General features: G+C 35.8%; 1 protein-coding gene across 2 annotated transcripts in view; it reads left to right on the top strand.

The window, feature by feature from the left end:
- LOC121410439 (relaxin receptor 2-like) overlaps window positions 1–18,627 on the top strand; it is a 53,115-nt gene that overhangs the window by 20,041 nt on the left and 14,447 nt on the right. For both annotated transcript variants that reach the window (XM_041602534.1, XM_041602542.1), the window contains exons 9-13: window positions 299–370; window positions 1,712–1,783; window positions 2,964–3,035; window positions 11,352–11,423; window positions 16,370–16,441. In XM_041602534.1, the coding sequence (XP_041458468.1) occupies window positions 299–370; window positions 1,712–1,783; window positions 2,964–3,035; window positions 11,352–11,423; window positions 16,370–16,441 (360 nt within the window). The remainder of the gene's footprint in view (window positions 1–298; window positions 371–1,711; window positions 1,784–2,963; window positions 3,036–11,351; window positions 11,424–16,369; window positions 16,442–18,627) is intronic.

Here is an 18,627-nt window from a genome sequence, read left to right as displayed (position 1 = left end):
AGGAGAAATTTATGATATTTCATATAATAAAATAAAATACAAAAGAAAAATTGAGTGAGTGATGTCATCAGTTCCCTCATTTGCACACCGACTGGGATGCATATAACTTTTTTTTTAATTGAGCGAAAATTAAAAACTGTCATAATTTTCTTTCATATCCAATTTTGATTCAGTGTTATGCTTGTTGAATTTTATCTTTTTATTCAAATCAACTTTTTTGGGGGGTGGACATGTCCTTTAAGGCTGGATGTAATCGTGAAAATTATACTAAGTGTGTCTCTTTGAATTATTATCACAGCGACTTTGAAGGAAATGGCATCCAATCAATTAAAGTGGACTCATTTCCGGGAAACACATCTTTAACAGTTCTGTAAGTCCATTTAAAAAAAAGCAACTTCGTCTTGAATATAAACTAGTCTCGAAATGAAATGAGGTTATTGGGTGGGATGACAGGAGAATTGGTGTAACTAATCACTAACGTAGCGGTTCGCTAGATTGCGTGCTCTTTGAACATGAAATAACTAAAAGGGGGTTCGTGAACATATAGGGGCCGTTTTAATGGATTCTTTAAAATGAACTGTTTCAAGTGATTAATTATTCTAGATATATAGGAAGTTGGGAAATAAGATACGCCCGGGGGACACGCTTCGAAAATGAGGATGAGTGCTCCTAAGAGAATTAGAAATAAACACGCATGATTAACACAAGCGAATGATTACAACTAGAACGTCAGGGTACAATTGGCTTGCGAATTGTAATCTTTCGTGAATAAATTGCTACCTCATATAACACAAATTTGTGTAGAACGAAAAGCAAACAGAGGCGACACTTAATTACCTTAAGGATCCGTCGCCATAAAAAAAGAAAAAAATGATAGTAATACTAGTGATGTCGTAGGAGTAGATTTAGTAGTAGCAGCAGTAGTAGAAGTTGTAGTAGTATAGTAGTAGTAGTAGTAGTAGTAGTAGTAGTAGTAGTAAGTAGTATTTGTAATTGTGGTGGTGGTGGTAGTAGTAGTAGTAGTAGTAGTAGTAGTAGTAATAGTAGTAGTAGTAGTAGTAGTAGTAGTAGTAGTAGTAGTAGTAGTAGTAGTAGTAGTAGTAGTAGTAGTAGTAGTAGTAGTAGTAGTTGATGTTGTTTTTGTTAGTGTTGTAGTAGTAGTAGTAGTAGTAGTAGTAGTAGTAGAAAAAGAAGCAGAAGAAGACGAAGAAGAAGAAGTAATAGTAGTAGTAGTAGTAGTAGTAGTAGTAGTAGTAGTAGTAGTAGTAGTAGTAGTAGTAGTAGAAGTAATAGTAGTAGTAGTAGTTGTTGTTGTTGTTGTTGTTGTTCTAGTTGTTGTTTGAGAAGTTGTAGTAGTAGAAAAGGAAGAAGAACAAGAAGAAGAAGAAGTAGTAGTAGCAGCAGTAGGAGTAGTAGTAGTAGTAGTAGTAGTAGTAGTAGTACTACTACTAGTACTACTACTACTACTACTACTACTACTACTACTATGGATTTTGTTGGTAGCAGTATTTAATGGAAAAGGATGTAGATCATAAGGGGTGATTCCAAAGAGGTAAAGAGATGGAAAGAAGGAAGGAAGAAAGAAAAATAAAAGATTTAATAAAAGAAAGAAAGAAAATAGAAATGAAGAATCAAGGTGAAAAAGGAAAGAAAGAAATGAAGAAGGTTAGAAAAATGGAGGAACCATTAATTATTTTGGTATTCATTACAGAGTGCTGAAAAATAACAGCATAAGTTCAATAGAGGAGAACGCATTCAAGTACCAGGAAACACTAATGGAACTGTAAGTGATTATTTTTATCATTTCATCTGATTTTATGTGATATTGGTAACTGGTTTCACAAATTCACTTTGCAATTCACTTGAATTGTTAGTGTGTATTTCGGTTTGTTTTATATTTTTACAATTCAAAATAAGATCCACATTTGCAACCGAAAAAGGGGGTTCATATTGGCATTAACGAGGCGCCGATTGTCAAGTTGCCGATTCAAAGGTGCACTCTACCGACTGTAGCTGCACCTGCCAGAGGCGCGTGGGGCACCCATGGACTTAGGTCCATGGTGCGATCAAGGAATATCCTACGGGGTAGTGGCACCCATTCACCACACCTGGGTTGAGTGCAGCACAATGTGTACCCACTCTCCTCTGATTTGAAGACGAGAGTCGTGACCACTAGACCACGGCAACCCCAGAAGTAGGAACAGAAGTATAATCTATAAAATATTTGAAACGCAGAATCCCTTAAATAACAGTAGATATGGATTTCCGTCTGTTAAACAAAAATCACTTGACCTGAAGCATTCATAATTTTCTTTTGAGAAGAAAAAATAGAATACCAAAGTTTTTAAAATGCGTACATGCATTCATGGTGCCCTATTCATATATATTTGCATTATCTTTTCAAAGTTTCCCTATTCTTATTGATCTTCTTTGAAAATGCTAATTATATCTATCTTTGCCCCACTTTATATTTATGGCCCTGTGAAGCGGGGCGCTGTGTATGTTATACACCATGACAGGCATTTCGTTTCCGTAGTTTCCCATAGTGAACTTAAACCATTTCTGCACTTCACGACACTCCTTTCAGTGGCTCACTTTCTTCATCATTCCAGTACATGTATAGCTTCTGGATGAGCTACATCAGGTATCAAGTATTCCTAAAATGAATGCATTTCCCGCCCAAGAGGGAAATACTGCTTGGGAAAACATACAATCGCTGGGAAGTACTTGATATGTACATAGAGGTCCAGGAAAATGCTAGAGAATTTGCTTGAGAAACACCTGAACAGTACCTGAAAATGTTCAAGAAGTATATTTCGTATTATTTCCCCGCGTTTCTAACTATTCCCCCATATTCCTCAAAAATTAACGAGGTAATGTTAACCGGTCGTATTTCTCATTCCGGCCATCCCTGATCTCTCCTTTCAAACACCCATCTTTCTGTCTCTTATTTTTATTTCCAGTGATTTGTCTAACAATGAGATATCGCATCTGCCTTTGGGAGTATTTAATCACCTTCATCAACTTCAAGTTCTGTAAGTATGTTAAACATTAGTACATGTAGATAAAAAGGCTTTAATTGGAGAAATTATGATTTGTAAACAGTTTTTTTTCTCGGAATTCTATGTGTTTAAGATCGCATGCTCGATCTGTAATGAAAATTATAAGTCAGACAAAATTGGAACCAATGGGATTCAAACCTGCCATCTACTGCTTGCCAGGCAGTGACTTAACCACCAAGCTATTCTGGTTCACGGCAAAGTCACGATGAACTGGAATTCAAATACCCTCGTTCCCCTTCTTTCTGACTCATTAATATACAGATGCAGTCCGCCGTAGACAATAGATAGTAAATAAAGTGGCTTTAGTAGGAAGAATTATCATTTGTGAACATTTTTTTCGACATTACTCCTATGTGTTTTAGATGGCATGCTCGAACTGTAATGAAATTAAATAAGTCAGAACCAATTGGAACGAGTGGGATTCGAACCTGCCATAACGCCCCCCACCCCATATTAATCAAGGATGCCCATATCAAAATGTATAAAAACGTTTAATATCTAAAAATACTTAAAAAGTCATCACAGTTTGTCATACATACGTTTATGATTATGACCTTTCTTTTTGTTTATTGTATCTGTATAGCGCCTAAAGTCATGATTTCCTATGAAAGTGCGTACTTGTGATTATTGCAAACAATATTATGATTGTTATTAGAACTCTTATCATTATCTTGATATTATATTATTATTATCATTATCATAATTATTATTGTTGTCGTTGTTGCTTTCTATTATTATTTATTTGCGATATTTGAGTACATGCCCTAGTGGTGTAGCCAATACACTCGCCGAAATCGCGGGCCAGTTTTAACCAGGTATTTGCTGAAGGTCATACTCTGTTGAAGGTCACAAGCAAACTGGAAAAGGTCGATACTGACCATTTCCGGTCTACATTATCGGACAGAATTTCTGGTAATTTTTTCGGCCTACCTGACCGAATCGGGGGGGCGGGGTCAGTCTTGCGCTAAAGTTTTAAAGTTTTACAGGACTATATTGGCAGCCATATTAGTTTTTACCTCGTGTATTTAATCCAGAAATCATTAAAAAATGTTTTCGTATACCTCACAAACACGCAGGCAAAAAAAAAGCGAGAGTGGATATAATGAAATACGTGTTTGGGTGAACCGGTTGCAGTTAATATTTCCATTTTACACAAGGCTAAATTAGATTTCATCCCTTCGTAAATTGTGGATCAACGATAATCACTCCGCTAGTTATAACCTGTCACGCCATGGACCTAGGTCCATGGTCACACTTATCAAAGTGAAAGATACGGGTTCAAAATCGAGTTAACTTGGTTAATCCCTTGTCGGGATAACGAGCTCACACAGCAAGTTTTTACGCTTTGATTAAATACTGGTACGTTTGTGAGGAGTTTGAGGGAGCGTCTCCTCCTCAACCCTCAAGAACATGGCCGAACGCAGGGAGGGGGCAGGTATATCCCCCTCCCAGAAATTTTGAAAATTGCACCTTTTTACAGAAAATATCCAAAAAATTCATCAATAGTCTGTACGAAATCCTTCAAATTCACTTTAGAAAATGCAAAAGCGCCCCCATGAGAAGCCCGCTCAATTTCCTCCCATATTGAGTTACTTCGAAATATTTAAAACGTCTTGACTGCTCAGGGAAGAAAAACTTGGGTAAAGTCACGCTCAAGAAAACACCATAAATTGAATTGACTTCTTTCTACAAAATGAGTGAACTTTCACGTTCGTAGTCATGTCAAGAATCACTCAATTTGGAGTACATTTGTAATGATTATCCGGGATAAGCTCACTCAACAAGTGAAAATTGCTCTTCTTTTTCTCTCTACCTCCGAGGAGTGTACTATTCACTCGATTTTTTTTCTTTGAGAATACATATCGAGTTAACGAAAGTGGGCTAGCCGGAATCATTACACTGTATTCTGAATGTAATGATTAATCTGGCTTTTTAAGAATAACCTTTTGACAAAAAGGAAAGGGGAGGAGGAGACGGTTGATTAAAATTAGCTAAGACAAAAAAAGAAATACAATTTGATTGTGTATCACGCATTTGGGGGGGGGGGCAGGAATTGTGTAATCGTACCTAAAACATCAGCCCCCTATTATTTTGTTTCACACATAACGCTGCTATAAATGAAGCTTCCTTTCCGCAAGTTAATGCTCGTCACTTGTTAGGTGACACATTAAATCGACTTGATTAAAGAAGGGACGTCCCCCAGAGCAGACTGATCTCGATTTCTAAATGAGGGCAAAGTTTTATATCGTTACGAAAACCATTAGGAATGACAACTGTCCTTATTGTTTCAATACGGACATGAACTGTTCAGTACGAATTACTAAGGTCCGTATGATTACAATACAGAAAACACATTTTTCAATTTGGATGACGTTATTCCGTATGATTTCACTAAGGACACAAAAACTTTACACTGCGAATGAATACATGCGGTATGATTTCACTACGAGCACTGCAGCTTTACAATGCGAATGAATACATTCGGTATGATTTCACTACGACCACCGCAGCTTTACAATACGAATGACTGCATTCCGCATGATTTCACTACGAGCACCGCAGCTTTACAACATTGATAATGCGAATGAGTACGGTCCGAATGGTTTCACTGTAGACACCGGCAAGCTTTATGATACGACCAACTACGGTATATGTCACTGTGGAATCCAAAGCATCACAGTACGAATGACTACGGCTGTTGCGACTTCACTACGAGCATCGAAGCTTTACACTACGACTAAATACGTTCCACATGAATTCACTACAGACGCCAAGGTTTTACCGTACGAATTAACTATGATTTCATTATGGAAACAAATACGGGCTCGGCAACAAAAAGCTTGTTGATTGATCATGGGTACCATTTCAACGTTTGGTTACATTTAACACTATGTTCAATCAAGTGTACAGGTGAACTAAATACCATCGATTGTAAAGATTGTCAAGTGTCGCGTTTTGAGGACCCCAAGAAAACTCGTACTTTTCCGTTATTTTTCCCCCTGTCATCCGAAAAGGTACTTAGTAACCTGATTACAGTATAGGTGTTGCGACTCGTCGACTCCCTATTTTTGAATTATCCTATTTTGACCGTCATCGCTACGCGATTATAGGCCTACCTCTTGCCTTTTAATTTCCACAACAAGTGCACTCGGTATGAAATCTTATATCTCTTACAGAGCTGTGATTAAACTGGCTGAATGATAAAAGTAAATGAATATTTCATCAGACATAAATCGCCTGGAAAACCACGGATGATAATAGACCGCAAGGGAGGGAGGGTGATATTCTTGCGTATCAGATTGATGGTTTTTTTTTATTTAATGAAGGGGTCTTTATGAAAAATGATATTCACCATATTATTGCGTGTCGAGGATGTCAATGGCATCGAATGCTTGACAGTAAAGTTCATTTTCCGAGCAAACACATATGAGATATTAACAATAAAATTAGCTCCAGCAAAAGATGGAAGGACATGACAATACCGTTCTCCTCCTCCGCCCACAATTACTGATCATCGATAAATTTTAAACGGACCCAGTAAATCGAATAATGAATTAGATATGTCAAAACTAATTGTGAATTTCAATAATAAATATAATAATAATGGTAATTGACTTCGCATAGCTATGTTCAAAAGGGTGATTATATCAATGAACAATGTTGTGCTAGCAATGATATGTATGTATGTACATACACACACACCCACACCCTCACACACACACACACACACATATATATATATATATATATATATATATATAATGATTAGAGCAATGAATAGACTTAACGGGATACTCTGAAGATATTTGTATAAAAAAGAGTAAAATTAACAAAGCAAAATGCTAAAAATTTCATCAAAATCGGATAACAATTAAGAAAGTTACTAAATTTTAAAGATTTATATTATTCCGGTGAAACAGTTCTAGGCATGTCTTAATGAATATTCATTATGTGGGCTGATGATGTCATATCCGCGCTGTACCAAAATTTTTATTCATTTTTTCATGAATGTGATTAAATAACAGCAATGTGGAGTAAGTTGCAGCAAGAAATAACTGATGCCCTTATTTGGTTGTCAGTCCAAGGGTTTTAGTTCTTGGTCGAAGATATTTGAATAAAACTAATTTTAAATGATAAAATACAAAAGAACAAGTGGGGATATGATATCATCAGCCCACCCAATGAATATTCATGAAGATGTGCCTAAAACTGTTTCACCGGAATAATGCAAATCTTTAAAATTAAACAACTTCGTTATTTGTTATCCGATTTTGATCAAATTTTCAGCATTTGGCTGTGTGAATCTTACTTTATTTATTGAGATATAAATATCTTCGGCCCGGAGCATCCCGTTAAATCAATTAATGGGCAAGGACAATGATAATCGTAACTATTCTGTTTTGCTTGTTTTGAAACGCTTAGTGGAGTCTCCAATCTTTCGGGGCACAAAAAATCCATCAAATCTATCTGTTGCTTGAGGCTTCAATTGAAATCGAATTGGCCTTCAATTTCATTTGTTGTGGGTTCACCTTCTGGTAAGGCTAGTTTGATCACGATCTTCACAAATACAATGGTCGAACAAAGCGGGTACCCACACATGCCATGATCAGACTGGTTGTTGCAAGGTTTAGACAATTTATTAGAAAATTGATATTTTAGAGAAGATGGAAGTGGTTGTCTTGGAATACCCACAATGTTCTTCATCCACGCTGTGGGGCTTGAAATCTCGAGATAATAGAAGCAAGAAGAAATTCGTTTTACTAATCAAATACAGTATGTAGTGCGAATTGTTAGGGTGCACTGACTTCACGGAAGTTTAGCGGCGGATCCCTGATGTTAAAATGGAGGGAGCTGTGTAGTAAAATGTGTGTGGGGGGATGTGTGTGTTTTTGTGTGAGGGTGTGTGGGTGTGTATGAGGGTATGTATGTGGATGAGGTAATAGGATGTGATAAGCTCTTGACTAAAATAAGCACTTTCTCTTTTCCACAAAAGAGGGGCACACGAGGGGGTACAAACTGTGTAACACATTCGGCCAAGGGGGAAGGGGGCGCCCCCTCTGTCGCTCAATCCGCATCTGCCAAAGGGAATGAATGATTTGACTGGTACCCAGGAACAGAAGGGCGGGTTCCTGTGATATCGCTTGATTAATCAGAATTGATGGGGAATAAAAAGAGTGATAACGAACATGATAGATTGAAAGTGAGCTCACTATTCCTGTATTTTAAAAAGTGTTGAAAAAATAATAGAGGAGCAAAGGAGACGGAATTCTTTAATGATTTTCCATTACTTGAAAAACAAATTGGGCGGTCGCCCACCCCCACCCCCCCCCCCCCCCCGCCTCCACATCGGCAATTATTAATTGAAAATTAGCACTTATTTATTTTTTGTCAAATGCAAAATTTGAACAATTGATTTTTAGCGCGAAGTATAAAGTAATTATGAAATAAATATCAAGATGCTATATGTGTATCGTACTGATTAGTCCAAGATAGAAGAGGCATAACCTTGTTTTTTCATGTATACAATATTTTCATATGTTTTTTTTTTGTTCAATTCGAGGGTGCATATGCTGATTACGAATCTGAATGATGTCACTTGTGTAACTTTGAGCATTTTCCGCAAATTCGCAAAATCCAATATGGCCGCCAATATCTGTTAATTACCCATGAAAATCATAAAATTGCCAGCAGTCTGGTTATAAAATGTATATAATTGTGTTGCAGGAGTGAAATACTCTCTGAAATAATGTTTTTTTTTTGTTGAAAAAATTATTTTCTTGATATTCAAAATGGCCGCCATAAACCTCTGTATACACTATTATGTACAATATGAATAGGGAAAACTAATTTTTTACCAAAATGATCCCTAAACTGCAAGTAATTGTGATCTATGGGGAAAGCAAGGTATGAAAATCATCAATGGTAATAACAAGATACATCATTTATTGTGTCATGTATTTAAAAAACTGTTGTATTTTATATCCAAATAGCCGCCACTGGCCCAAATGGTATTATTATAGCAAAGGGGACAAAAAAATCACAAGAGTGAGCACTAAAATGCATATTATTAAGATAAACGAGTGGAATAATGACTAAAAACATTGTTCACAAGGTATATTATTTAATGTGTCATGTAAACTATGTGATAAATGTTGTATTTTGATATTCAAAATGGCCGCCAAAGGTCCTCAAAGTATTATGTACAATGAGAAACAGGACCGAAGAAATCGCAAGGGTAAACACTGAAATTTGTGATAAATAAATGGGATACTGTATATAAACATAATTTGTAAAGAAATATATCATTCAGGTTTAAAGTTTGTGTTTAATACTGTATTTTGACTTTCAAAATGGCTGCTACAGGCCCTAACATTATTATGTACAATGTGAATGAGGACAAATAATTTTAACAGATTTTCGCTTTGCTGGACTAAATGGTGGTGTATGAATAAAAGATTGTCTGAAAACATGATTACTAACGAAATATATATTATATAAAATTCAGGTAATTATTGTTATATTTCAAAATTCTAAATGGCCGCCATATGCCCTTTTGTGAAAATTTTCTGTCCTCATTCATATTGTACATATACAGTAAGGGCCTATGGCGGCCATTTTCAATTTCAGAATGCAGCATTTATCACCTTTATTACACCAGATATGATATCTCGTTGGAAATCATGGTCTTAGACAATATTTCACTCTTACATCACAATTATATGCAATACGTATAGACGAACAAAGCCAAATTTTGTCAAAATTATGTGTACCAATTTACAATGTGCATAATACTTTTAGGGCCTATGGCAGCCATTTTGAATTTCAAAGTACAGAATTTATTACCTCCCTGACCAACATGTGATGTATTTATTTAGAAATCATATTTAAGACAATATTTTTACTCGTACACAATTACATGCATATTCACTGGAAATAAGTTTCCCTAAACGCATGCAACATAATTCAGTTAGGACTTGTAGTGGCTAATTTAAATGTCAAAATACACTATTTATCATTTACATGGCAGAAGAAATGCTATATTTCATAAAAATCATGCTTTCAAATAATATTTCACTCATACAAAATGATTATATGGATTTCATAGTCAAGCAAATCCAAATTCTTACAAAATTACATGTCCCCATTTACATTGTAGATAATACTGTTAGGGCCTATAGGGGCCATTTTAAATTTTAACGATACATGATTTATCTTATGCATGACGCTAGAAAACATGTTTTCAGACAATATTTTACTCGTACATCACAATTACATGCATTTTATGTTGTTATTCTTGTGAAAATTATTTTCTCCACTCGCATTGTACATAGTGTATAATGGGCCTATGGCGGCCATTTTTAATTTCAAAATACAGCATTTATCACATAAATTGCATCTTAAATATCATATTTCGTTAAAATTTGTGTTTTAGCCAGTATTCCACTCGCTTATCTTAATAATGTGCATTTTAGTATTCGCTCTTGTGATTTTCTTTTGTCCCCATTAACATTATACATAATACTGTCAGGGCGTTTGATGGCTCTTTGAATACTAAAATGCTTCATTTATTACAAACATCATGAAACGTGACATAACAAATGATACATTTCGTTATGCAATCATGTTTTCATCCCTTAGTTCACAAAAAAATCACAATTATTCGCATTAAGTGCACACTATTGTGAAAATTATTTTTCCCCATTCATACTGTACATAATGTTGAATACAGCGGTCTATGGCGGCCATTTTTCAATATCAAGAAAATATTTTTTTCAAAAAATCGTTTTTCAGAGAATATTTCACTCCTGCAGCACAATTACATACATTTTATAGCCAATCTGCAGGCATTTTTATGATTTTCATGGGTAAATTGCCTATTTTTGCGGCATATTGGATTTTGCCAATGTGAGTGGCCTCATTGAGATTCGTATTCAGCACCCTCGAATTGACAAGAAATCATAACAAAATATTGTATATATAAAAAAATGGTCAGTTTTATATGGGGCCTATCGTGGACTACGATGGGTCTATGGATTCAAAGGCATTTAGGTTGTTGATTGAACACCTGAAAACGGTTAACAGCAAAATGGTAAAGCCCGCATCCCAAGTGTGTTTATTTTGAGAGCCTGACTGATTAAGTAAAAAGGGAACATTTCCCCCAGCAAGTATTTCCATTAGTATGTTAGGTAAGATATGCGATTGAACAATGCAGTTGTGACATAATGATGACATACATGTATAATAATACTTTATAATAAGTCCAACATGTCCAACATTGTGATTTTACAGGAGGCTTCAAAACAACTCGATGATGTCATTGCCAACAGGCGTTTTTGATGAGCTACAGAATCTGATCGATTTGTAAGTAGGTCTCTTCTATTGTTACGGATGAAGGACACTTCCTGTATGACTGTGAAATCAATGTGAAATCAGTCGAATAAATTATCATTTTTCACTTTCCATAGGCAATGTTTTAGTGAACATGGTAGATATAGGATTTTCCGGCAAAACTCACGCAATTATTATTTTAATCAATTGTGGAGCGTTGTGGCCCAGTGGATTAGTCTTCTGACTTTGAAACAGGGGGCCGTGGGTTCGAATCCCAGCCATGGCGTAATTTCCTTCAGCAAAAAATTCATCCACATTGTGCTGCACGCAACCCAGGTGAGGTGAATGGGTACCTGGCAGGAATTTATTTCTTGAAATGCGTGTGCGTTGTAATCTTAGTAATTACGGCTGCCAAGCTACAGCTGGGCTAATAATATCCAAGTCCTTTGGAAGCGCATAGACACATTATTCATAACGTGATATGAGCTATACAAGAACTGTTTATTATTATTATCAATATTTTTGGCATTTAAATCAGCGTAGATCGGTTTTGCCGTGCAAATTGTCATTATATTTTTTTTTTTTGCATAAGATTTAGGATGTTTGTCGAAGGTTTGTGTGTTCTTTTGATTTAATTTACCGCCCTTTCACACGGTTAACAAATCTTGATTTGAATGATTATTCCAGTGAAATATACAGATAATGACGAATATTTAGCACGTGTGAAACCAAACTAGAACATGATTAGAATAATGAAGAATAGTCAGTCACGATAACAAGAGCAATCTTCATTAGAATTATGATTTAAGATTCACGTGTAAAAGGGTCCTTAGAAACAAGCCAGTTAGCATTTAAATTAGTCAGTGATTGTCGAAGCGTCATTTCTAGCTTTTAAATTAGCATGATTAGCGATATGAGTTCTCTTTTGGGGGGAAGTGATCAATTAAGTTAAGAATGCAGGGGATTAAATGTTACACGTGATTACAAATGTAAGAAATGTAAGATTAAAAATGTGAAAAATGTAAGAATGTGCATAAAAATGCCTGTTTGACGTTGTGATCTAATCTGTTATTTCATTCATTCGTTTTCAAAACAAAGTATATGGGTCTATACAGAATTTTAGCAAAGAAGGGGAGTAATAAATGCACATTCTGCACAGACATGTCTATAGCCATGATAGCATATTGAGTAGGAAAATCTTTGTTACCCTTAACTGCCCCCTTCGCTGTACAGATTTGGAATGTAACAAGAATAATTAACTTGAGACCAAATTGTGATGAATATAAGTACTAAGATGAATCAATAATATATATATATATATACATATATATGGTAGAACATTTTTCTCTTTTCATTTTGTATGCTGATGGAAGATTAGATAAATTCTTATGTTGAGCATGATGATTGAAAAAAACGAGCATTAATCTCCTATTGTACAACGAGAATTTATACGAAAGAAAAAACAAACAAAAATGATAGAAAGCTGAAGAGATGAAAAAAAGAAGAATATCTAATATAAAAAGAAGAGAGAATAAAAACAAAGAAAGGGAATCCGAAAAGCACTGCAAAAAGATCCTAAAGGCAAATTATAATGCACGTTGTGCTAATTTCATTGCTATAATCGAAACTAACTGTTAAAATCATGCCGTCGCGAGAACCGAAATCGATTTGTGCTAAACAGAACTATCGCTTCGGAGAAAAGAAGGGCATTGTTCATGAAATGAAAAGAAACTACCATTCATTCGAAATTACTTAGTAAATATTTAAGCAAGAAAAGAGAATATAAAGCAGTGCACGGAATCCGTCGAATTCGAAAGAAAAGAAAGTTAACATTAATGCGATACTCCCGATTTTGGTCGGGAAATCCTATATTATGTAAGTCATATCGTACTTATTCTCCCTCCCTTAAAAAATAAATGAATGAATAAATAAAGGAATAAATAATGAATATGTAAAATAAAAATAAAAACAAATAGAATAGATTAAAATAAAAGTAAAATAAGAAAACAAAAAATGAGAGAAAAAAGGAGGTAAACTGTTGAAATATCTCTTTACCTGGATGATACTTCAAATTATATGACAAAATTCTATTCCGAACTTTCACAGAGATGCCATCTAATGTAGTTAGCTATCGTATGTCCAAAAGTAACCTCTTGAATCGCGGGACCATATACCTCCTTTAATGTTGTTTGCCTCTCACATCAAAACAAGCTTAGATCGGAAAATATGGGAAATATTGAAATTGACAACAAATAAGGATAAATAGCAAAAACACTGCATAATCTGCTACAATTTGATTGTCTATAGAACTAAAAGGCAGTGGGCATGCGGAGATCCATTTGACAATTGACAATCTGTATTAAATAATTGGGTAATAGCATTTTCCCAAATCCCATGATGGAATAGTGCTTAGTTCGGAATCTTATTGTCACTAATTGCAGAGGCATTAGGGACGTGCATGGAAACCAACTTTGTCAGCAGCAGACACAAATCGATCAATACGAATCATTAATACGTGTTTTTCTCAAATTCCATAATAATTATTAATTTAGTATGATAGAACAGTGAGTGACAAAAAACATCAAACGATTACAAATATTTTTGCATTGTAGTTATTGTAATCATTGTCTAAAATAGAAATTGCTTTCTTGAAGGTGGTTTTTATCATGTTGACAATGTTAATTGCAACTCTTTCTGCAAAGGGTCCTAGGAACTGTTTCACAAAGACTAGTTACAAATGCACAATTTCCGTAACATTTTTACCATCAGCTAATCAAATTGAATGATTTTGATATAGCTTTAAACTCTCATAGCAAATTTGCTATTATAGCATCTCTCTCTCTCTCTTCGTTGGGAAACAAAAGATGACCAAAAGAGGAGCATATATTCGCTACACTCATTATTTTTTGTGAATATATATACAATATCACCAACGATAATAAATGTTTATTACGCGTCAATACGTTTTATGCAAAGTACATAAGTCACTGCCCATGTCTGACGCAAAGTATTTTGGGATTTACTAGGATTTCCTTTAGGGAGCTGAATTACAACCGGGGCCCGTGGAACCGAGAGCCCCCTTTCTCCCCCAACACTTTTTTTCCAAAGCCGTGAACAAAACGTTTTAAAAATGTGATTGTGATTATTTTCATAGTTAGACCCTTCCCACAAACGCACACACACACACTCGAGCGCACTTTCAAAATCATTCCACGGTAACAGGACAGTTTCGGGAAATATCATTTTCTACCCTCGGAATTATTTTATTTATGTGAAAAAACGTTCAAATAGTATTACCAATGATAATGATATATGTCTACTTTACGTCAATGCTTGTTATTATGCAAAGTATATAATCCATTACGCATCAAAGTATGGAGTGATTATTAGGATTTCCTGTTTTCGCACATACAGTAGATATCTTGGCGGATCACAACCAGGGCCCTTTGAACTGGGGACTGGAGCCCCCTACCACCCCACCCCCCCTTCTTTTTCCAAAGCCGTGCACAAAAATATTAAAAATGCAACCTGGTTGTGATAATAATTATATTTTTAATGTAGGTTAAAAAAACACCATCGCTGATTAAATACCTTGCTTACGGTCATAGGTGCCGCGAATCGAACCCCGGACTATTACAGTCAGGCGTTTTAGACCACTCGCCCACGGCACCTCCACTTATTTGCATGGTCATACCCCCTCCCACACACCCTTTCAAAAGCGCTCCGCGGTCCCTGAAAGTTTCTGGAATCTGATATTTGCTACCCTATACATATAAACTCCTCAAAAAAGTTTGGAAATCTGAGTTTGATCGACAATCCCTCCTCGGTTTTAGTGAATATCAATGTGTAACTGATATCACTAAATATATCATTTAATTTCCTTTAAAATGATACCCTACATGATATGATTATGGTTCACATGGAGGTGCAGTCCCTTGAAATGTGGGGCAGATTCAGAATTCAAAAAGTTGAAAAATGACACAATATTGAAAGTCACGGGGGTCCGTGGTGATGAGTGAGTTTCTGAGCGGTTTCTTTTGTTTTCATTGACCTTAACATCAACATTAACATGGAATCAAACATTAACATGGAATCAAACACACCTCTGCACAAGCAAACACATAACAAACAAACATGCATGGGTATTTCAAACCACGACTCAAACCATGTTATCTCACACAACCATCACTACATAAACCACAACAAAACATAAGAAATGAAAAAGCAGGGGCTTGATTTGAATGGAGTTTCATCTATTGACACATACGAACGAATCATGTTCTGTATTGACCCTTCATGACTATATCTGCTCGTTTTGCAGCTTTTCAATTCAGACCTCACCCAACACTTTCGAATCCTGCTCTTTCCGTGATGGCATGATCATAACAAACATGGTATCATTAATTTAAAGAGAATTAAATGATCTTTTGAAGGAAATCAAACATGCATTGTGTAAGATTGGGAGTTGGGAGAAATTAATGGCCAAACTCAGATTTCCAAACTTTTTTTTTAAAGGTTATATAATTTCCAATAAAAATGTAAGAATTATATTAACAGTAATAATGAGTGTTTACTAACACATTTCATTATGCAAAGAGTATAATCCGTTACGCATGCCTGACGCATGATTTGTGATTAAGTTATATCAGGGCGGATCCAGGATTTTCCAAAGGGGGAGGGGCCAATTTTTGGAGGAAAATTTTGACAAGCCCCCAAAAAATAGGTTTTCAACCACAAATTAAGGATATTTTGAACAAAAAAAAATTGACAAGCAAAAAAATGGTTTTCAACCACAAATGAAGGATATTTTTTACCCGAAAAAATTTGACAAGCGAAAAAAAAGTCTTTTAATTTCAAAAAAGGGGGGCACACCTTGGATTTTCCTCTCAATAGGGGGGCACATGTCCCTTGTGCCCCCTATGCCCCCCCCCCCCCCCTTGGATCCGCGCCTGAGTTATATCTATTAATTATACACCCAGGGATCTCGGCGGAATCACGATCACTGACATCAATGTGGAAATGTTTGAAGATCTGACGAAATTAGAAAAACTGTAAGTGTTTGTCTTTTATTATTATCATGCGTCATTATCAATCATTCATTTCACATTCTTCATAAACTGTGACTTTCATTATTCATAACAATATCGTTTCGTCATTTCTGAAATTGTATAATATCACGCTTTGAGAAAGTATAGATATAAGGGGAATTTTTTTATTCGAGGTTGGACTGGCAATTTTTTTTTCCCCAGGGGCGAAGCCCCGAGGGAAAATAGTTACATTGCCAGTCCAACCGAGGATTAATAATTACCACCATGCTTTCAAAAAATGTGTGTGTATTTGAGTTTTGTCAGACGTGTATCAATCAGATATGATTATTTACGTCTGGGACCGACCTTTAACGTCACCATCCGAAAGACGTGACCAGGGCTCGAACCTCTGCATCAATTTGGAACTTCCCCACAGCTTTGATTACAGGCGCACGCCACAACGCCCAGTTCAAAAGGAACGCCTGATATGTTTGTTTTATATCCCTTTTAAACTTGTGGACCTAGTCCTTGCTGATGTTCAACCAATCTAGACCAAATCTGATGTTGCCGGACCTGTCCTTCTCTAGGCCTATCGAGCTAATGCTAAGCAGTTTTGGGGTAGGCTGCGCGCGGCTTCTACTACCCGACTGCACTTAATGAGGTCCGCTGCCCTGAAGTGGCCGTTGCTGCAGTTGCACTCAAAATGTAAAATACATGTAAATACGTGCAGGCTAAATCTAGATTCTAACTGTTATGCTCCAAAAATTAGTATCGGGTCTTTACTAACCCTATTAGGTATATTTATTCCAAATTTAACGATCCTGTATGAATGTCCTTGGAATTATATTTTCTGAATTGTAATCTGACCCAATTCCAGAGTGTTTTTTTTTATTGTCGGTAAGTTATTTGAGGTATAGCTTGTAAGCTATGTTACTTTATTTACGATCGATTTCGCATGATCTGGGTGAAGTCAAGGAGCATGCGCAGTTCAATGTTGAGAGAAAATATCGAGCATGTCATGCGCAGTTCTGCCCATGAAAGTATATCGAAAACTATACGGAGCTATTTGCAGCGATGTCACGGTGTTTTCCTATTAAAATTATACTTTGTCACATGATCACGAATTGACCAATAGTTTATCTTAAATACACATGAATATTCATAAGAGGGCGATTTCATACGTGTCGTACGGGAATTTTTGATATCAATTTCTAGTTTCCTAGCCGAATGCTTGAGCAATATTTTTTCAGTAATAAACCTATAGTGGGTATTCATGTGACAAACTAATAATCAACTAAAAAAAAATGATTATGGGTAAATTATAGGTGAAAATGTTGTGTGTCGTACGGAACGCAGAAATGTCCCGTACGACACGAAACATTTTAAGCTCTAATTCACCTCTGGACAAGATATTTTTGTTGGTTGTCATTTTTTTTTTGCATGTCTACCCAGTAGTACTTTAATATTACCACAAAACAAATTGAGGTTCTTCGTTCTTTGGACAGCAGGTTGAAAAATGTTTATATTAAAATGGCTGATTTTTCTAGTATGGAATCGCCCAAGAGGGATATAAACCAAAATAACCTACTTTGCTTCCCAATATGTCGTTGTAATGGCCGGCGTGATAATATATATGTAAAGCGCTTAGAGACATAGTTCCCATTAAGCGCTATACAGTGCGTATCAAAAAAAGTTTACACTTTGAAAAAGCCCTGGGAATTAAAAAATATACAACATGTGGGTAATTTTTTCACATACACTCTTGGGTCTGGGTCTCATCTATCTGATGAAAGTAAAAGTTTTGACAGAATGTTACACTTGAGTGAGCACTGTCCGTTTTTGTAAAGCTCGCAGAAATCTGTTTGCGCAGAAATGCTTGTTTTCACGCTGTGTCAAGGGGAAAGGGCGAAATCAATCTTACCCTGCACAACGTTTCTCATACATTTCCCTTGCAATTTTAGTCAACTGAAATTAAACAGATACATTCAAGCATTTTGTAGCAATTTTGCCACCCAAATTGAAATGTCAACACTTAGTAAGCACAGCCTTCACCCTTTTTGTGCCAGCTGGATCTGAGGACATAACTGATTCTGAACAAAAGTTTATATCAGATATCTCCAGCATTTTTCACTAAGTTTTTATCATTTAAAGTGGGTTTTCATTCAATTTTTCATTTAATACTTGTTCCTCCACACTTTTTCCAAGCTTGA

This window comes from Lytechinus variegatus, chromosome 1, assembly GCF_018143015.1.
Source record: "Lytechinus variegatus isolate NC3 chromosome 1, Lvar_3.0, whole genome shotgun sequence".
In the NCBI taxonomy this organism is placed as follows: domain Eukaryota; kingdom Metazoa; phylum Echinodermata; class Echinoidea; order Temnopleuroida; family Toxopneustidae; genus Lytechinus; species Lytechinus variegatus.
This window is presented reverse-complemented; position numbering and strand designations above follow the sequence as displayed.